Here is a 19,784-nt window from a genome sequence, read left to right as displayed (position 1 = left end):
CCTGGTTAGGAGATTTTTAGGATTACATTCTAAAAGAAGTAATTTAGAAACTCATAAAGAAAAGAAATATAGCCGGGCGTGGTGGTTCAGGCCTGTAATCCTAGCTACTCAGGAGGCTGAGATCTGAGGATCAAGGTTCAAAGCCAGCATGGGCACAAAAGGACCTGAGACTCTTATCTCCAATTAACCTCTAGAAAAGCTAAGGTGGGCTTGGCTCCAGAGTAGGTTGGTAACCTTGAGCTGAAGAGCTCGGGGACAGGGCCCAGACCAGAGTTCAAGCCCCATGACCAAAAGAAAAGAAATATAGTCCTCAGTACTAAAACCAAACCAAACCAAACCAAAACTAATAATGGTGAGAAACAATGTCATTGAATTTAAAAGTTTAACTGTTAGGGACAAAAGCCTCATATCTCAAATATATCTACAGCTAAAAAAAAAATTGAATCTCTCCAAAACAAACGTTCAAAGAAACAACCATCCCAGTAAATGATGGGCTGGGGGCCGGGAGTTTGGCCTAGTGGTAGAGTGCTTGCCTAGCATGCACGAAGACCTGGGTTCGGTTCCTCGGAACCACATACATAGAAAAAAAAAAAGCCAGAAATGGTGCTGAGGCTCAAGTGGTAAAGTTCTGGTCTTGAGAAAGCCCAAGGATAGTGCTCAGGCCCTGAGCTCAAGCCCAGGACTGGCAAAAAAAAAAAAAAAAAAAAAAAAAAAGATAAGCTGAAGACTTAAAGAGAGACTTCTCTGAAGAGTAAATAAGAATGGCCTATAGATACATGGAGAAATGCTCCAAATCTCTGGTCATAAAAGAAATACAAATCAAAACAACTTTGAGATTCTACCTCACTCCAGTCAGAATAGCCATGATCAAGAAATCTAATAACAACAGATGTTGGCAGGGATTGCAATAGTGCAAAATCTAGGTACATAAAGCCATATAAGATGAGATTAAATGAAAAGATCTCTAGGATATGGAAACAAGAGCATTATCTTGTATGATTGTTCTTCTTAATGTACTATGTTATTTCTCTTCTCTTTTGTTGCCCTTTGGTTAATCATATCGTTACTGTATTTGACCTTGTTACCTGGTATATTGTATGTACATTTATTTATTTGAAATAGGAAAGGGAAGGGGGGAAAACAAGATGAATGGGAGGGGGTGGGAAGAGGGAAGTGGGGACAAAAACATGAGAAGGGTTATCAATGTGAGAGAAGAAATACAATTACTATCTGGTAAATGTAACTGTAACCCTTCTATACATTACCCCGACAAAAATAAAAATTTTAAAAACCTGTATCCAAATTCACATGATTATTATCACACCTGGGAAGAAATAAAAAAAGAAAACAGAAGCCATCTGGGATCATTAGTAAAGAGTGACAATGGGTAATAGATGAAATCTATTGGCAGCCAGACCAATCTCATTGATCTATGAAAGTTCTGTGTGAGACAACAGAGCTAAACATTACAATCCAGAAAGGCAACAAAGTACCAAACCACTTAAGAATGGATTCTAAGGCCTAAGGAAATACTCAATGCATTGTAGAGACACTCTGCTGGAAGCCCAGTGAGTAAGTCTGCATCATGTTGTACCTAATACAGAGCCCTCTTTTCCCTTCCAAGCCATATGATGAATTCTGTAGAAATCAGAGAACTACAGAATTAAATAATTTTACATTCAAGATTTCTACAATGAAGATTAGAGTCCCCAATTATCTTACCAGATAACCTACTAGAAAGGAAATAACTTATTTTCTGTAATTTATTCCTTCATTTAGTAAACATTTATTGAGCATAAAGGGAAGCAATGCCTCATTAATCCATTAAAACAGAGACTAATGTGAATTAGTTAAGACAACGATAAAATAAATAATGGACTAACTATATAGAATTAAGGACAAGAAAACAAGCAGGAAGTTTAGATACAAATGTGTTAGCAGTGGGGTTTTCCAAAGCTCTATGTGATATTCTCCAATACAGAGCAGGTACATGTCTAGAAATGTACCTGCCTGTAAGTCTATTTCAATTTAAAGAATCTTGTTTTCTTATTCTCATTATAAAACACATGATGTCATACTTTAACTCTTTGTATTTACATTAAAAAGTAATCATTCCTAGAGCAATATCTATATTCATGGTCAAATTCATTAAAGAGTAAGATCAAATGGTAAAGTTTACATTTATCTGTTATTTTAAAATCTAAAGATATAACAATGTAGCCAGGCATGGTGGCTTACACCTGTAACCCTAGTTACTCAGGAGGCTGAGATCTGAGGATCACAGTTCAAAGCCAGTCTGGGCACTAAATAATGTGAGACTCTTATCTCCAATTAACCATTAGAAAACTGGAAGTGGCTCTGTGGCTCAAGGGGCAGGGCGGTAGCCTTGAGCTGAAGAGCTCAGGGACAACGCCCAGGCCCAGAGTTCAAGCCCCACGACCTACAAAAAACAAAACAAACCAAAACAAGATATAAGAATGTGACCCTTCTCTTAATTACAATAAAAATATATGAAAAAATAAAAAATAAAATGCACCCCTCCCAAAAAAGAAATGTACCTTCTATCTGGTTAAAAAAAAAAGAATGTGAGAAATGAATAGGAAGACCTCTCTAATAAAAATCTTTCACACTAAAACCAGTTCTCTTTTATAAGTGCATTTATAAATTTTTAACACTGTTTTTAATGATATTGCCTTAATTGTTCATCTTTTTCCAGCTTCCTTATTCGTTAAGATTATACTAAGTAATTGTATAGTATATCCAAACCATGGATTATTATGTATGCATTAAAAATAAGATAGCTGCATAATATTGTATAATATTTTTAAACTGACCAAACGGTTTGTCATACTAAAATGAGCTTAAATATTGCCTAACTGGTTCATAATAAGTATAAAGTATCAATAAAATTAATCCTCCTAATAATTTATAGTCAGAAGAGTGAAGACTAAAAGTCCCTAGAATTAGTTAAAAGTAAAGGTTTTATGAGGAAAGCAAAGACCAACACAGGTCTAGTAATAACATTTCAATACTCTCTCTGCTTCTGAAGAACTAGTATCCTTAACTCTTGCTTTTCAGCTAACTTCTATACAATATTCCATCTGGGTTTTCTTTCTCTCACACTTCACTCTAAAGCAATGGTTTTCAACTAGAGATGATCTGGGCCAGCATGATGGACGTCATGTCTAAAGATAGTGTAGTGATCACCACCTCTACATATTAGTACCTCCACAGTCTCACCGGGTGTGAATTGAGTTACAGTGAAAGTGAAGGTGTTTCCCATGTCTATATTAAGTAGTTCTCAAATTCCAGTCAATGTTTTCCTCACATAGAAAGTGTTTTGTAGTAAGCTGTCCGCTTGTCATGCAGGACAGTCAGATTTTAGATGGAGTGAACAGTCCAGATCAACACGGTAGAGGAAAACTGTCCTGTGTGTCACTAACAACATTTCAGGGCTGTGACTGATGACTAAGTCAGAAAGACCCATAGGGCAAATCATAGAGCTACCTCAGTGTGGTAGAAAGATCCTGTTAAAACACCTCCTTGCTTTTGTTCTAATTCTCAGCCCTCTTATCTACAATCTAGTCTCTTGAGTAATTCATCCATTAGGTGGGAATGCCCCAAGCAAAGAAGCTATGTAGAAAATGCCAAATATATCTCATATTGCAAACTGATAAATTACATTTTGGTTAATAAATCAGTCCCTTCTGAGTTTGGCTACTATGAATGTTGTTAGTACAAGAAAACAAATAGAGATAACATAAAAGATAGATAAGTTTAATTAATCAGATATTTTCTGCCCAAGCCCATAATATACTGTGGAAATGTAGATGAAATTCTAAGTTACGCACTTTTGCAAGCAGTACCATCATATTGTACTACAGAAAAACCCAAGTGTATTTCTGCATATACATAGTAAAGCTGTACAAAGGCAGGATATGTTACAAAGAATGTGCCCAGAGCTGTCAGCACTATGTACAGCAGAGATGAAACAGGGAGCTTGAGGGCATGATATTCAATTCTTGCCTTATAGATTTTTTAAAACTGGCTTTTAGAAGAATTGACAGAATTGAATTTTTTACTTGTATGTTATTTGATATTTTTCTATAAAATTTTTCAAAAATTTCTTTAAATATCTGGCTACAGATATATTTTACATTTATAAAAAGATGAAAACAGAACAGGGAACACAGAAGCTGGGTGTGGCTGTGTACACCTGTAATCCCAAGCACTCAGAGAGAATCTTGAATTGGAGGGCAATCTGAGCTACGTAACAGGATCCTGTCTCAAAACAAATAGAAAAATAAAAAGATGAGCGAAATGTGTTTCTGAATAGCCAGAATATTGAAAATGCACTAGGGGTTCCTTCCTAAAAGAATCAAATAGGACACCAAAACCAGTTCTCTTCTGTAAGAGAACTTATAAATTTTTAACACTGTTTTTAATGATATGGCCTTGATTATTCATCTTTTTCCAGCTTCCTTATTTGCTAAGAAGATTGTACTAAGTAATTGTATAGTATCTCCAAGCCATGGATTATTACGCACCTATTAAAAATAAGGTAGCTGTAGGCTGCTGACAGATATGTTCCATGCTGCTATGTGAAGCAAATTACATACCAAGTATAGAATGATTCCATTTATTTTAAAATGTTTGTTTATATACAAATAGATAGTTGGATATTTGGAGGAACTATTGGCTACAATTACAGCTGGAAAGGGGAATGCATTTGGGATAAGGCAAACACTTATTGTTTACTACTACTGCATCTCTTGCTTTGTATTATGTGCCATTTTATAATTACCAGGAAATATCATTATTTAAATTTTAAAACATTAAAAGTGGAGAAAGATCACAACTAAGTCTATTTTCTTTTAGTTCCCTTGGCTTGATATTACCATTTCTAATTGCTTGCTTTTATCTGACATGATTCAAATTCATCAGCAAATTCTGCCAATTCTCTGTCTTCCCATTTATCCTAGGGCTAAAATAAATTTTAGATATAGCTCCTTATTCATTCTGCTTTACTAGGAATCTATTCAAGAACTGACCTTTATACCTTCCAATTCTTTTCTGAAATCCCTGCACAAACATAAAAGAATGTTGACTAAAACACAGGCCATAAAATATCTTAAAAATGTTCTAAAACATACAGAAGCTTAATGAAAAAGACACCTTTTGAAGACTGACAACACTTCTTGAGTTAATTTAAATACCTATATACATTTAAACACACTGACTCTTCCTTAATATACAATAAATACCATCCTAAATTTGCAATGGAGTATACTATGGTGGGTTGAAGAATAATTTCTAAACAGTAGCAATGCTAACAACATATTGGTCTCCTGGGACCAATGAAATTCCCAGACGAAATTTGGGAGCCATTGTGAGGATTTTGTAGATAGTATTATAATTCAGAAGTATACTAACCAATGCTTGGCATTTCATAATCATTTAAGTATTTCATGTTAGTTTAATTCGTTTTTCTAAAAACACAGAGGGCTATATTACAATTTTTGGCAAAAGTACTGTGTTATCTCTATCACTGGTAATTGTATTTACACTGGTAAATTAATACAATACCCTCAACTATCACTAAGTCGCTAAGCTTCTATACACAACCCAAAATCTTAGTAGGTAATATTCCTTGCATCTAACACATTCCAACCTACATTTCTAATGCAAATTTCTCAATTTTAAATGTTACTTTTTAGATTAAGAAAAAGAACAAAAATTCAAATATAGTGTGCTAAAAGCCTCACCATTCAGTACAACTTTAACCTCCCTTTGAAAACTGATAGATGTTTGATAAGGATTTATTTGTATTTTGTTAAACACAAGGAAATCAACAAGGAAGAAATCAGTCAGATTTTGAACTTACTTTGCTTTATATGTGTTTACTGTTAGATATTAATGGGCAAATTCATAGTCTTGATCTGGCTACTACTATAGTAAAACACTGAAGTTTCCAAAACATAAATACATGAATGCCAAAGCAAAGCTAGAAATGAATTTCTTTAGAGAAATGTTTTAAATTGAAAACATGGAAGAGAATAACAACTATTTATGAAAAAACATTGCTTTATGATATACTGTGTTGCTTAAAGAGTACTATAAAGGTCAAAATTTTCTGCTAACCATGTTCCAAAACTGGGCCAATTACTGTATTCATAAGTGTAAGTAACTGATGAAAAGGAGTCATGCTCCTTTTATATGGTGAATATAACTGTAACTCCTCTATTAATTACAATAAAAAATATGAAGAAAAAAGAAAAGGAGTGAAAATTTTGGCAATGAAAAGTAATTATTAGGATTATGATAATAAGCTTACTAGCTGAATATTAAGAGTACTCACATACAAAGTTATGTGGCATTGCAAACACGAGCACACATGATCTTAAGGCAAAGCTGAGCCAGAATATATTACCTGACAGAGGCCACTTTCCTGGGCAGCCACCAGTCAATAACTCAGCATAGGAATCCTGCACCAAGCCATTTCTAACCAAAAGGGGATTCCTCCTCAAAGGAGCATTTGCAATGGCAGCAGCATGCTATGGCCTTAAGCTCTTACACAATCTTCCTTTCTTTCTCTCCCTTTCACATATATCAGACCATCATTACAACTGAAAGGCTCTCCCCTCTGACTTCTACTCCAATCCCCAATATCTTTTACTCATACCCTCATAAATCTCTTGCATGGTAAGTACCATGTTTGTGTCTGCTTCTCAGAAGATCCAAACCAGCATTCTAAAGAATGCATACTTTTTTTTTTTGCCAGTCCTGGGCTTGAGCTCAGGGCCTGAGCACTGTCCTTGGACTTTCTCAACGCTAGACCTCTACCACTTGAGCCTCCGCACCACTTCCGGCTTTTTTCTATGTATGTGGTATCAAGGAATCAAACCCGGGTCTTCATGCATGCTAGGCAAACACTTTAACCACTAGGCCAAACTCCCGGCCCCAAATGTGAAAGGGATCAATGTATGTGGATTAATGCACCTTCTATCTGGCAAATATCATATAACCCATATATTAATTACAATAAAAAATATATGAAAAAAAGAATGCATACTTAATTGTCAAAATGTCAAAGGATGCTTAGTATTAAGACAGTTGCCTATTATCTTTCCACAGTCTCTTAATGATCTTAGTGATTTCTTCTATCATTTCTAAATAATATGCTGCTTTTGTTAGAAATATATATCTATATGTAACCTTGAAAAGACAAAAACTTTCTTAACCAATTGGGACTTGGTTTTCTCAAATAACAAGTTTGGAGGGAAGCAGTCCACATTGGTAGGCAACGACTTTCATGTTATTATCCAAATCCAGGTACCTATCCTTCCTCTCTTCACATAGGTATTTTTCTTCCTTCCTTCTCTTTTTCTCCTCTTCCTTCCTTCCTCCCTTGTCAACAGTCTCAGCAATTCCTTCCTTGCCCTGCATTTATTTCCTTTTCCACTATGCCATGTTATTTCTCCAATGTAGAAAAAGAAAAAAATTTAAACCTCTATTGAGGCCACCTCCCAGTTTCCTTCATACCCTTCACCTTTTGTTTTATTATAACTTCACATCTTTTCTTTCCAATTTATCTTAAATAATTCTACTTGAACCACTACTTGGAATTGCTTTTGTTCTAGTCATCAATGACCAGCATGATACCCCAGCCTATGGTAAAGCACTAACTCTGTGTGAAAAGTACATGAAAGGGAGGAGGAGTTTAGCCTACTGGTTGAGTACTTGATAGCATGCACAAAGACTCAGGTTTGATTCCTTGGTAAAATATTCACAAAAAAAAGCTGCGAATGGTGCTGTGGCTTAAGTGCTAAGACTGCTAGCCTTGAGAAAAGCCCAAGGACAGTGTTCAGGCCCTGAGCTCGTGCCCCAGGACTGGCAAAGAAATAAATAAAAACTAAAAGTACATGGCGGGTAACTTTAGAGAGAACAGTTAAGGCTAAAATTGTTCTTGTCTAAACAAAAAAATCAAATGATAAATTCTATTATGCAACAGGATAGGATTTCCCGGCTTGAAGACACTAAGGACAGTCAAGTGTGAAAGAAAGTTGACTAGATTGAAGATATAATTCAGAATGAATTAGAATAAGGGAAGTTTTAAGCCAATTTTCAGAATTTTGAAGACATTTTCTTCTAACTATATGTATTGTTGGAAAATCAGATGCAATTCTCAATCTCAAGCCTTTGTTTGAGAATCATCAAACCATTTTGACGTGTATTTTTTTCTCTTTACTCCAAATATTTTATAAATCTTTTATCACTAGCTTTCTAAAATTTACAAAACATGTCTTTTCTAAAATTTCACCCAAAAAACTACTTGTCTTTTTTTCAGTCATTAGGACCTTTCAAACTGGAGATATATATCTTCTATTCAAGGAAATTTAGTCCTGATATTATTATTATTATTATTATATTATTCCTCCTCCTCCTGCTCTTCCTCTTTCTCCTTTCTCTCTCTCCCTCCCTCTCACTTTGCTGTTCTTAATGAAATACTGAAACTTTTGATCTGATACTTTTTTTTATCTTGTCTCCTATAGTTCCTTATTAGAATCTTTAGACTTTTTTTTTTTTTGTCAATCCTGGGGCTTGAACTCAGGGCCTGAGTACTGTCCTTAAACTTTCTCAAGAGTTCTACCACTTGAGCCACAGCACAACTTCTATGTATGTGGTTCTGAGGAACTCAAGTGTTTATGCATGCTAGGAAAGTACTCTAGCACTAGGCCAAACGCCCAACCCCAGAATCTTTAGTCTTTCTGTTATACTTTATAAAGACATTTCAACTTCGTCTTTAAATACCTTCTATTAGGTTTTTTTTTCTATTATGCTAGCAAAGTTTTTCAAAGTAGTTGGTAATATGTTTTTTGTTGTTCTGCACTAGTAGGGTTTGCACATACTAGGAAAAAAAACTACCATTGAACTACATTCCTATACAGGCCTCAGTTTTGTGTTCTTAATTTGTAAGTTATTTTCCTTTATCCTGGTAAAAGTGTATATATATATATATGTGTGTGTGTGTGTGTGTGTGTGTGTGTGTGTGTGTGTGTGTGTGTGTGTGTGTGTGTGTGTGTGGTTTTACTGGGTCCTCTACTATTTGAACCATGTCTCCACAATCCTTTAACTCTGCTTATTATTAGTTTTTGCCCAGTCCAGTCTTGACTACCATCTTCCTATTCATGCTTTCCATTATGGCTAGGATGACAGGTGAGCCTTTTCTGATAGTCTTTTCAGACAGAGATGTGCAAACTTTCTGTCTTGGTTGATGTAGAGCTATAGCTGGGTTTTTTGTAATTAAAACCATAAAAATACTATTTTTTGAAAAGAGAAAATTAAAGTACCAAGCTGCTATATACTGGCTAAATTTCAATGGTCCCAAGGTTTGTAGAGAGTTACTCATTTATTTACTGAAATCAGCCCAGGCCTTCAGTAATTATCTTAAAATAGGTTACAAAAGGTCATCAAATAAGTATCTATGGATAAATATTTTCAGGATACTTTTATTGCCCTTAATTATCTAAAATAGGTTATATAAAAACAATCTTTGAGCCAGGCAAGGTGGCTCACACCTGTAATCCTAGCTACTCAGGAGGCTGAGATCTGAGGATCAAGGTTCAAAAGCCAGCCTGGGCACAAAAGGACCTAAGACTCTTAATTCCAATTAACCTCTAAAAAATGGGAAGCGGGGCTTGACTCAAGGGGTAGCGCAGAAGCCTTTAGCTGAAGTGCTCAGGGACAGCACCCAGGCCCAGGGGTAGGGCAGTAGCCTTGAACTGAAGAGTTCAGGGTCATTGCCCAGGCCAGAGTTCAAGCCCCATGACCAACCAAAAAAAAAATCTATCTTTGGTGACATGTTCCCCTCAAAACCAGGAATGTTCTCTTTTTCCATTTTACTTGCCTAAAATATATCTTTTCTTGCAAGTGAAGTGTAAGGCTAGTCTATCCACACAATATTAACCAACAACTTCAATCCACAATGACCTTAGGACTTTAAAGTATTCAGATATTGTATAAAGAGACAGCAACATTTACTCTCAATTATTCTTTAATTTTTTACTTCTATTGTGTGTCATTGGTGTTTTTGAGATAAGGTCCTAGGCAATATAGTCCAGGCTTGCCTTCAATGCTTGATCCTCTTACCTTGGTTTCAGTAAAGCGAGGACTGCAGGAATGCCCCACCATATCTGGCTCTACATGAAATTCTTTTTTTTTGGGGGGGGTCAGTTCTGAACTCAGGGCCTGAGCACTGTCCTTGGACTTTTTCCTCAAGGCTAGAGCTCTACCACCTGAGCCACAGCCTCACTTTTTCTGGCTTTTTTCTATATCTGCAGTACTGAGGAATCAAACCCGGGTCTTTGTGCATGCTAGGCAAGCACTCTACCACTGGACCAAACTCCCAGCCCTCTACATGAAATTTTTTAGAGGTAAGAACTCTATCTAACATTTTCAATAGTTCTCTAATGTAAAAATGTTTATCATTTAATCTCAGTAAATGCCTACTGACAGCTTTGCAATAACAATATTGAAATTTAATAGTTAAATATTAAATAAGAAACAATTTGCCTTAAGCTCTTTTTTCAGAAGCTCTGACTTCTAAACCCTCTGATTCCATTAGAGAAAAAAATCATCTCTACAGTTCTTCATTTTTCTTCCTTCTCTTTCTCCTTCTTTTGCTGGCTCAATTTCTTCTCCAGGACATTAGAGATTCATGGTTAGTTCTCCTCTCAGGATACTCATCTTCCCTCAAGAATGTACCCAACTAGATGGTTTTAGAATATATCTTTTGCTGCCTCCTCCCAAATTTTCAACTCCAACACTGCACTTTAATTCCCTATTTCCAATAAAGTTATTATTGGATTACCTTTGATTAACCTCACAAGTAACAGGGACAAACTAAAGTTTTTGACCTATCATTCTAAATTTCTCTACTGGCTTTCAAAACTCTCTAAAGCTCAAGTCTCATTGCACATCTTCCTGGAAATGATTTTACTCCCTCTGATTCTCAGATTTTTTCCTTTCATTGAATTGCCCATCTAAGCCCTGAATAAGTTTGATATGGCACTCCACTGATAGAAAGGTATTTGTTCTGTTACAGGACAATATATCATTAGCTCATTTGAACTTCTTTGGTAAGGATGCTCCAACATGAACCATTTGTTCACAAGATAATGAAATTATTTTTCTGGAAGGCCATTCCCTCAAGCTTTAACCAAATTTTACACATATTTTTAAATTCAAATAAAATTGTAACTTCTCAACAAATGACTTTTTAACTACTGATGCTTGGGCATTCTTTAACTTCTACTGTCTTTTTATTTAGTGCGCAGTGTCTTTATGGCCTTGTATATCTATTTTCATTGACAACGTTTACTGAGGACTCAGCCCACTTTATTTCCTTAGCAACTCCCACAAGCCTCCTACCATCATTGGCAATTATTAAATACTGTGTAATGCGTTTTATAAAAATAACATGCCATTACCAACCCTAGCAGTAATACCATGATTTCTCTATTTATGAGGAAATCAAACCATCACATATTCTAATAAATGGTAAGATCAAACTCTATAAGGTCACAATTTAGACAGACATGGAAAATAGTTTTTTGTTTTGTTTTGTCGGTCATGGGGCTTAAACTCTGGGCCTGGGCACAGTCCCTGAGCTCTTCAGCTCAAGGCTACCACCCTACCCCTTGAGCCCCAGCACCACTTCTGGTTTTCTGTTGGTTAACTGGAGATAAGAGTCTCAGGATCCTCAGATCTCAGCCTCTTGAGTAGCTAGGATTACAGGTGCGAGCCACCATGCCCAGCTTTTTAATTTTTTATATAGTCTGTCAAATACTAGAATTTAAAATGCAACTATCTTTTCTTGGCATGAAAAATTATGACTGGCAGAAATCAGAGTACAGCTATCAGAGCAAAGCTAATTATTATATATTTTACAGTTCAATGGGTACAATATATATGTCATATATGTATGTATATTGACATATACATATATCTATATGTCAAGTTTTGTCTATGCTTAATAAAAGTATCATCTCAAAGTAACCTGAAAAGAAGAATGTGATTTAAGATATAATCTATGGAACCTGAAATTTCCACCACACCACAGTAATAAGCAATTTAATGTTTTAATGTTAAAGCTATTTTTCCCTCTGAAAAGTTTACAAAATGGATTATGAAACTCAAAGCAGGAAATTATTAAGCAGTTTCTGTTAATTAAAAGATCTTAGATGAAAAGTGAGAAATAATGACCAAACTAAAATTAACTGAGATGTTCAACAACAAATGCATGAAGAAAATGTGTATTTTTCTCAGCTATAATTAAAAATGAAATTATGTAATTTGTAGGAAAATTGCAAGATCTGATTATCACCATGTTGAGGGATAGAAGCCAAATTCACAAAGGTAAACATCACATATTCTTACTGACTTGTGAAGTATATACTTAAAATGATGATAATAATGACGACGACAACAACAGTAAGGGCATTAAGACATGAATGTAAAGGGGGAAAAGTCTAGGAGTTGATAAGGGATCCTAAGAAGCAGAGAATTCAAAGGACAAAACATATATGTATATGTGTGTCTATCATATGTATATATCTATACATATGCAATACATATAAAAGGTGGTACATATGCATAGATATGCTACACACAAGTATGTATATATATATGTATGAATATATAGCATAATAAAACTCATCCAACACTGTTGGCAGAAACTCAGAAAATAGAGGGGAAGAATGCAATATGGCAGATTGGGGTGAATCTGTTCAGAATACACAGTTGCATGTATGAAAACATCCCAAGGAACCCCCAATATCACAAATGTGTATCAACTCAAAAATAAAAATTTGGAACAATGAGAAATGTTTTAAAAGTGACAAAAGTTGGCCAGGAGCTGGCCTAGTGGTAGAGTGCTTACCTGGCATGCACAAAAGCCTGGGTTTGATTCCTTGATACCACAAACCCAAAAAAAGCCAGAAGTGGGGGCCGGGAGTTTGGCCTAGTGGTAGAGTGCTTGCCTTGCATGCACGAAGACCCGGGTTCGAATCCTCAGTACCACATACATAGAAAAAAAAAAGCCGGAAGTGGTGCTGAGGCTCAAGTGGTAGAGCTCTAGCCTTGAGAAAGTCCAAGGACAATGCTCAGGCCCTGAGCTCAAGCCCAGGACTGGCAAAAAAAAAAAAGCCAGAAGTGGCAGAGCACTAGCCTTAAGCAAAAAGTGTACAAGGACAGTGCCCAGGTCCTAAGTTCAAGCTCCAGGACTGGCCAAAAAAAGTGACAAAAGTAAAACTCTAACTAGTAATAGGAACAGTCTGAAAAAAAAAAGCTCTTAAAGACAATTTTTACTGAAACTTATGTAGAGAAAGACTTGACTTATAAATTGTTTTGAGTATACAAGTGGAAAAATTGCTTTTTAGATAATACAAGTTATAGGTTACTAGATCAGCAACATTAACTAAGCTTTGGTAATGGCAATGGATAAATTCCTCTTATTCAACAAAGGAAAGATCTAAGCTGAGGCGGCATCTGCAAAAAGCTTTTTTTTTTTTTTGCCAGTCCTGGGCTTGAGCTCAGGGCCTGAGCACTGTCCTTGGACTTTCTCAAGGCTAGAGCTCTACCACTTGAGCCTCAGCACCACTTCCGGCTTTTTTCTATGTATGTGGTACCGAGGAATCGAACCCGGGTCTTCATGCATGCTAGGCAAGCACTTTAACCACTAAGCCAAACTCCCGGCCCTCAAAAAGCTTTTATATTACTGTAGTTTCCTCCTTCAGTTATAAGCAATTGGACCTTTAAGGATTCCTTAAAGAGAGGATAACCAAAATTAATTCCCTACATTCTCAATTTATCATAATATACTCTGGTTTCTCTTCAGATCGTATAAATCTTTCGCCTTTTACTAAATTTATCATAAAAAAGTACATTAGTCCGGGAGTTTGGCCTAGTGCTTGCCTAGCATGCACTAAGACCTGGGTTCCATTCCTCGGTACCGCATATACAGAAAAAAGCCACAAGTGGTGCTGAGGCTCAAGTGGTAAAACTCTAGCCTAGAGAAAGTCCAAGGACAGTGTTCAGGCCCTGAGCTCAAGCCCAGGACCTGCAAAAAAAACAAAAACAAAAACAAAATTACATTAGAGTAAGAGTAGGTTAGTTCAAAAACCGAGAGTCTGAGCGTTATTAGCACCAGGATACCCAGAAGCTTTCTTCATTTCTTTTCTGGTTTCCAGATATGATGGGCCCGCCTCCTGGCATGAAACCTTCCATGGGTCCCCCCCAATGAATATTCCGCCTAGCACAGGAACTCCAATGGGCATGCCCTGTTGGGAGATATGGCCTCCTCCCCCTGGAATAAGAGGGCCCCCTCTCCCAGGAATGAGCTAGACTCATCTTGGCCCTCCTCAGCTTCAGACCTGTTTTCCAAAAGGCAGTTCACAGTTCTTTTATTTCTGTGGCTTCTGAAACTACTTTATAATAAACTCTTAAGAGAAGATTGTAAATTTGAACAAAGAAAAAGAAAGAAGAAAGCATGGGGTTATCTGCTGCTATGTGAGAGCTAGTATGTGCAGAAATCACTAACAGAATTTGAGCACATCTCATTAGGACTTCCACAGTGGACGGTGCATAAAAAGAAGAACTTCAAAGAAAACTGGTGGGGGGGGCAGCAGCTGTTTACTTATTTTACAACCTGAGTAAAATTGAAGAGAATTTAATTAAAAACAACTTTTAAAAAGAATTAAAAGATCTTTTCCTTAAACTAAAATTGTAGCTTGAACATCATGTATTTTTAATTTATTATAATATAGGGATCTTTGGGAGTGGGACTCATACATATTTTAATAGTCTAGCCTAGAAACTGAAGAGGATGGATAATATTGGGAGGTCTCACAAAGGTTTAAGGATGTTGGGAGGCCCTAAAGATGTAAGGATTGACCTGGGCCTATGTTTTAACCTATGTTAAAATATACTACATCTAAAGTGTGGTGGAAAAGCAGAGCAAAGTGGCACATACCTATAAACCTACTCAGGAGGTTGAGGCAAGATGATAGTTTGAGACTAGCCTGAGCTACATAGAACCTATCTCAAAAAACAAAAATGTGCACAAAATAAAAGATCTATTTTAGGAAATTTTATCTTAGAAATATAACACCAAATAATATATACCATAAAATAAATCCTATTGTACATATTAAAGGAGAAGCACCAGTGTACTTGACTAAGTAACTAGTACTATCAGATTATTGTTAATTACAAAAGTGGTTTTATGTATACTCAATCATAAAAATTTCCTTTCTCAGTTGAATTAACTCACTAACAAGGGACATCCTTCAGTAACATTCATCAAACCCAATACTAACAAAAACTTGCTATTAAAAGGCAATGAGGTCTATATGAAAGGTTTGTCTACTGGGATGCTCCATTACATATTTCAAGATGCCTGGCATGTTCCAACCTACACTGTGTGAGAGTAAGGGTGGAAACCATGAGACATGCCTTCTCTTATCAGTGGCAGGCTTTCCCTCCAGTCAAATAATTTTTATCTTATTTTTTAGGCGAGTAATGGCATTAAGAACTACAAGTTTGAGTTGTACTGTTTGAAAATTTCTGGACCATGTTTTGTATTCAAGCTTTAAAGTTTGATTAAAACATTTTTATGTAAACAAGTTGTAACATGAAAACAATACCATCCTTTTGAAGAGTATCCTAAGGGAAACTGAAGAAGTATTTTGTTTCTAAAAATATTCCCAGTCTCTGAAAGCAAAAGTTCCAAGCCACTTTGGGAATTAGTTACCTCCAATCAGTGAAGGTTCTAGTTTAGAACACAATGAGGAAGTACTAGAATCACTGAAACACTAGCCTATATTAAAATGGTATTTAAGGTATTATTTGTAATTACTATAAACTTGGTGTTTGGCAATTTATGGATAGAATTATAGGCCTCATCTGCAAATGAGAATATTTATACATAAATCACAGTGAGAACACAAAAATTTAAAAGAGAATATGTGACTCTATCAATTAATTACAATTATTACAATTTAGACTTATGGTTGACTAAAATTATTCCTTTTTTTAACTCTTAAGAACTTTTAATATCTATATTACTGAGTAAAGAGAGTTAAAAAGCAACTGTTACATACAGATTACTAAATACATTGAATTTAAAGCATCTTGCCAGTTGATACATGTCGACATTTTCAGTTGTTTTGTGCAAAAAAGTAACATGTTAAACTTATTAAATATTAAAATATACAGATTTATGCTTATGAAACCAAAGGAATTGAGCCAGATTATTTCTAATGACCCTATACAAGAATTCCCAAATGTATGTATGATATCTGTACTCTATTACCACCATACAATATGGACTAACAATTGTTCTTTTTTTTATCAAAATCAAGTAAAAATTTTTCTAGGTAAATGACATTTTTCCAAATTTACCAGCAAAGCTGGTAGTATGTCCATTATTTTGTGATCAGTGTGCACTAATTACTGTGTCATTATGTTCTAAATTTAGGCCCACTGAGTATGTACATCACCTTGTATAGGCCCCAGTAGATGTGTCCAGTAGAATTTTCTGCAACGAAAAGATTATGTATCTACACTGTCCAGTGTGACAACACACAACTACTAAGCACTTAAAATGGGTGTTCAGACTAAAGAACCAAAATTTTTATTTAATTATTCAAATAGCCAAATAAGATTAGAGGTGACTGTGCTAAACCGGGCAGCTTAGGAAGTTAACAAACTAAGATCAACCTCTTATGCTTACTTGTTGATTTCCATAAATATGGCATTCATAAATGCTTATGAGAATGGAATAATAAAAGTCATGTATCCTCTTGTATAATCCTCATTCAAAATATTATGAAATTTATGCCAATAAACACCTAATATAACATTCAGACAAACTCAAATGAAAACATTGTTAATTAATATATGTATAGTCTACTTACAGTATATTTATATGTGTATAACACATTTATATTAATGCATAGATATTTATTAATGTATGTAATATATAGTATATCATTAAATTACACTGATTAATGAGGTAGCCCAATGAACTGCATCAATCTACCTAATGTTTACTAGAATTTAAACTATGAAATATCCACCCCTAAAAAGGTTTTGTTCATTATCTAGCATAACACAAAAATACCAGTTACCACATAGTTTTCAGCCCCACTGGTTAAATACTGCAAAAACTTGTCAAACCATTTTACCTGACAGACATATTTGTTCTTCCATTTGCTCAGCACACACTGATTGTTTTGCATCAGTTCCTGAAGAACAACAGAGAAAGAGAGAGTGCAGTTATCTACACACATTGTCACTACCAGTTAAAGTGCTTCTGATAGTAAGCAAAAAAAAAAAAAAAAAAATCAACATGCCACACAAAGATGCAACTGTTTTAAGAACTTCTCACTGGACAAAGGCAAAGCTATCATCACCATGAGAGTTGATCCTTTACGAAAATTAAAACTGTTGAAAGATGTTTTAAAACAGATTTGTTTGTTGCCATTTTCGAAACTTTTTGAAAGATACCTCCAACTCTTTGAGTGAATCTCGAAGTTTTTCTGGGCGTCTATTTTTGAGTGTCCAAGGATAATCTCGTGCTGGCAAATAAAACATGTACTACAGTTAGTTAAACATGATTTAAAAAAGGAAACTGCTTAGCAGTGCCTTAGGAAGATTAAAATAAAACACATCCACAATTGAGAGGAAGTGGGCTTCATTTCTATCATCAGCATTTTAAAAGGCTTTGTCATAGGAACGGGATTTTACCACAAAACATCTCCCTGATAATCTTTTAAAACAATAATAAACAACATGACGCAGAGAATCCCTGGGAAAATTTGCTGGGTGTGTCAATCTAGTAAAACCTACTAATAATGACCCACTCCTTAGCATCAAAGTAACTTTTTCTAGTAAATAACTAAGTATTCAATCCAAAACAAATTTCAAATTCGGCAAATGGAAGAATAGACCTGAAAATCCTCATGGATAAATATGCTGAGGGAAAGAAATACATAAACTATTTATAGAAGAATATTAACTTAAATTTGATCAAGATACCATATAATAAAACTCCTTTAATTTTAAAAAGAAGTTTAGCTTCTTAGGTAATTTTTTTTGTTTAGCTCCAGGCTGGAGTTCTACCATTTGAGTCATAGCCTCAATTCAGCTTTTTTGGTGACTAACTGCAAACAAGAGTCTCACGGCCTTTCCTGCCTGGGCTGATTCAAACCTTGATGCTCAGATCTCAGCCTCCTGAGTAGCCAGAAGGCACCAGTGCCTGACTTTAATAGCCGTTTTTTAAATTTTGGCTTATTTTTCTTTATTAACATTGATTTTTACATCATATTTTAAATGACAGGTTTAACAAATGAGTGTTCAAGAAGGGAATCTCTATTTACAATCACTGGGACTTAGTATTTAGAACTTAATCAAAATTAGGCTTAGGGTTTGTATGTCATAGAAACATATTAATTTTAGAAGATAAAACATTATGTCTATAGAGTCATAGGTTTTTATATCTATATAGTCATGTTTAATAGCCTTTTAAAAATGATATGACAATCTATCTGGCAAATATCATGTAACCCTTTTATTAATTACAATAAAAAATATTTTAAAAAATGATATGACAACTAAGTAATATGCCTTTGATTTGATTCAAATAAAGATTTTTTATTTAAAGAATTTCAATGTTCACCTAAGATAAACTAAAACTAGATTTGCTTCTAAAAATTAATAAAAAAAAATTGGGCTAGCCATTTGTAAGAAAATGGAAAGACTTGGAAAAAAATCATATTAAGTGAAGTAAGCCAGACCCAAAGGAACCTAAATAGGCTTAATGGCTTCCCTCATTTGTAGTAATTAGTACAAACCTAGGACTCTCTAGCAGAGGATTACAGTAGCTCAAACCCTAGATACATAAGGCCATATAGGATGAGGCCAAATTAATGGACCACCAGGACATGGAAACAAGAGCTTAATTATGAGTGATTGTTGTTCTTAATGCACTGTTTTTTATCTTCCCTTTTGTTAACCTTTGGTTAATCTCATATTGTTATAGTATCTGACTTTGTTATCTGGTATACTGTATATGTTTATTTGTGTATCTGAAATAGGAAAGGGAAGGGGGGGAAGTGGGGGATGGAAATGGGGACAAAAACATGAGAAGGGTTATCAATGAGTGAGAAGCAATGTACCTTCTATCTGGTGACTATAACTGTAATCCCTCTATACATTAAAATAAAATAAAAAATAAAAAAATTGGGCTGGGTGTTTAACTCATCAGTAGAGCACCTGCCCAGTATATATGAGGCCCTGGGGTCTACCTCCAGCATCGCATCACACATTCACACATTCACACATACACACACACACACACACACACACACACACACACACACACACACACAGAGTAACTAAATGTTAAATTCATAATATCTATTATATCAGGAAAAATAAAGTCAAATTCAGATCTTTCTACTGATAATTCTAAATGAGAGTTGTGAATAGAAATTATTATGTGTGCATATACATATAATACATACAGTATACATAGGTCTTTAAATTGGAAAGTAGACTTGCTATAGATCTCATTTCAGCAAATTAATTTGGCTCTATAAACTTAATTTGGATGTGTAGAACATATGTACAAATTTTAAAATCTGTGTTGCACTGCATTCTATCTGCAACCAAGTGCTGATCCTACACAGTTCTGCAGATGAGGAACTAAGACACAGAAGGAA

The 19,784-nt window shown here is 35.1% G+C and overlaps 1 protein-coding gene across 3 annotated transcripts in view; it reads right to left on the bottom strand.

Moving 5' to 3' along the window:
- Positions 1-19,784, bottom strand: part of Wdpcp (WD repeat containing planar cell polarity effector) — a 246,792-nt gene that overhangs the window by 168,397 nt on the left and 58,611 nt on the right. For all 3 annotated transcript variants that reach the window (XM_090336831.1, XM_090336830.1, XM_090336832.1), the window contains exons 5-6: positions 17,569-17,639; positions 17,247-17,306 (exon numbers count right to left, since the gene is read on the bottom strand). In XM_090336831.1, the coding sequence (XP_090192957.1) occupies positions 17,247-17,306; positions 17,569-17,639 (131 nt within the window). The remainder of the gene's footprint in view (positions 1-17,246; positions 17,307-17,568; positions 17,640-19,784) is intronic.

The sequence above is a fragment of the Megascapheus bottae genome, chromosome 7 (assembly GCF_031878675.1).
Source record: "Megascapheus bottae isolate mThoBot1 chromosome 7, mThoBot2.hap1, whole genome shotgun sequence".
Classification (NCBI taxonomy): domain Eukaryota; kingdom Metazoa; phylum Chordata; class Mammalia; order Rodentia; family Geomyidae; genus Megascapheus; species Megascapheus bottae.
Note: the sequence above shows the minus strand (reverse complement) of the source record. Positions and strands in the feature narration are given on the sequence as shown.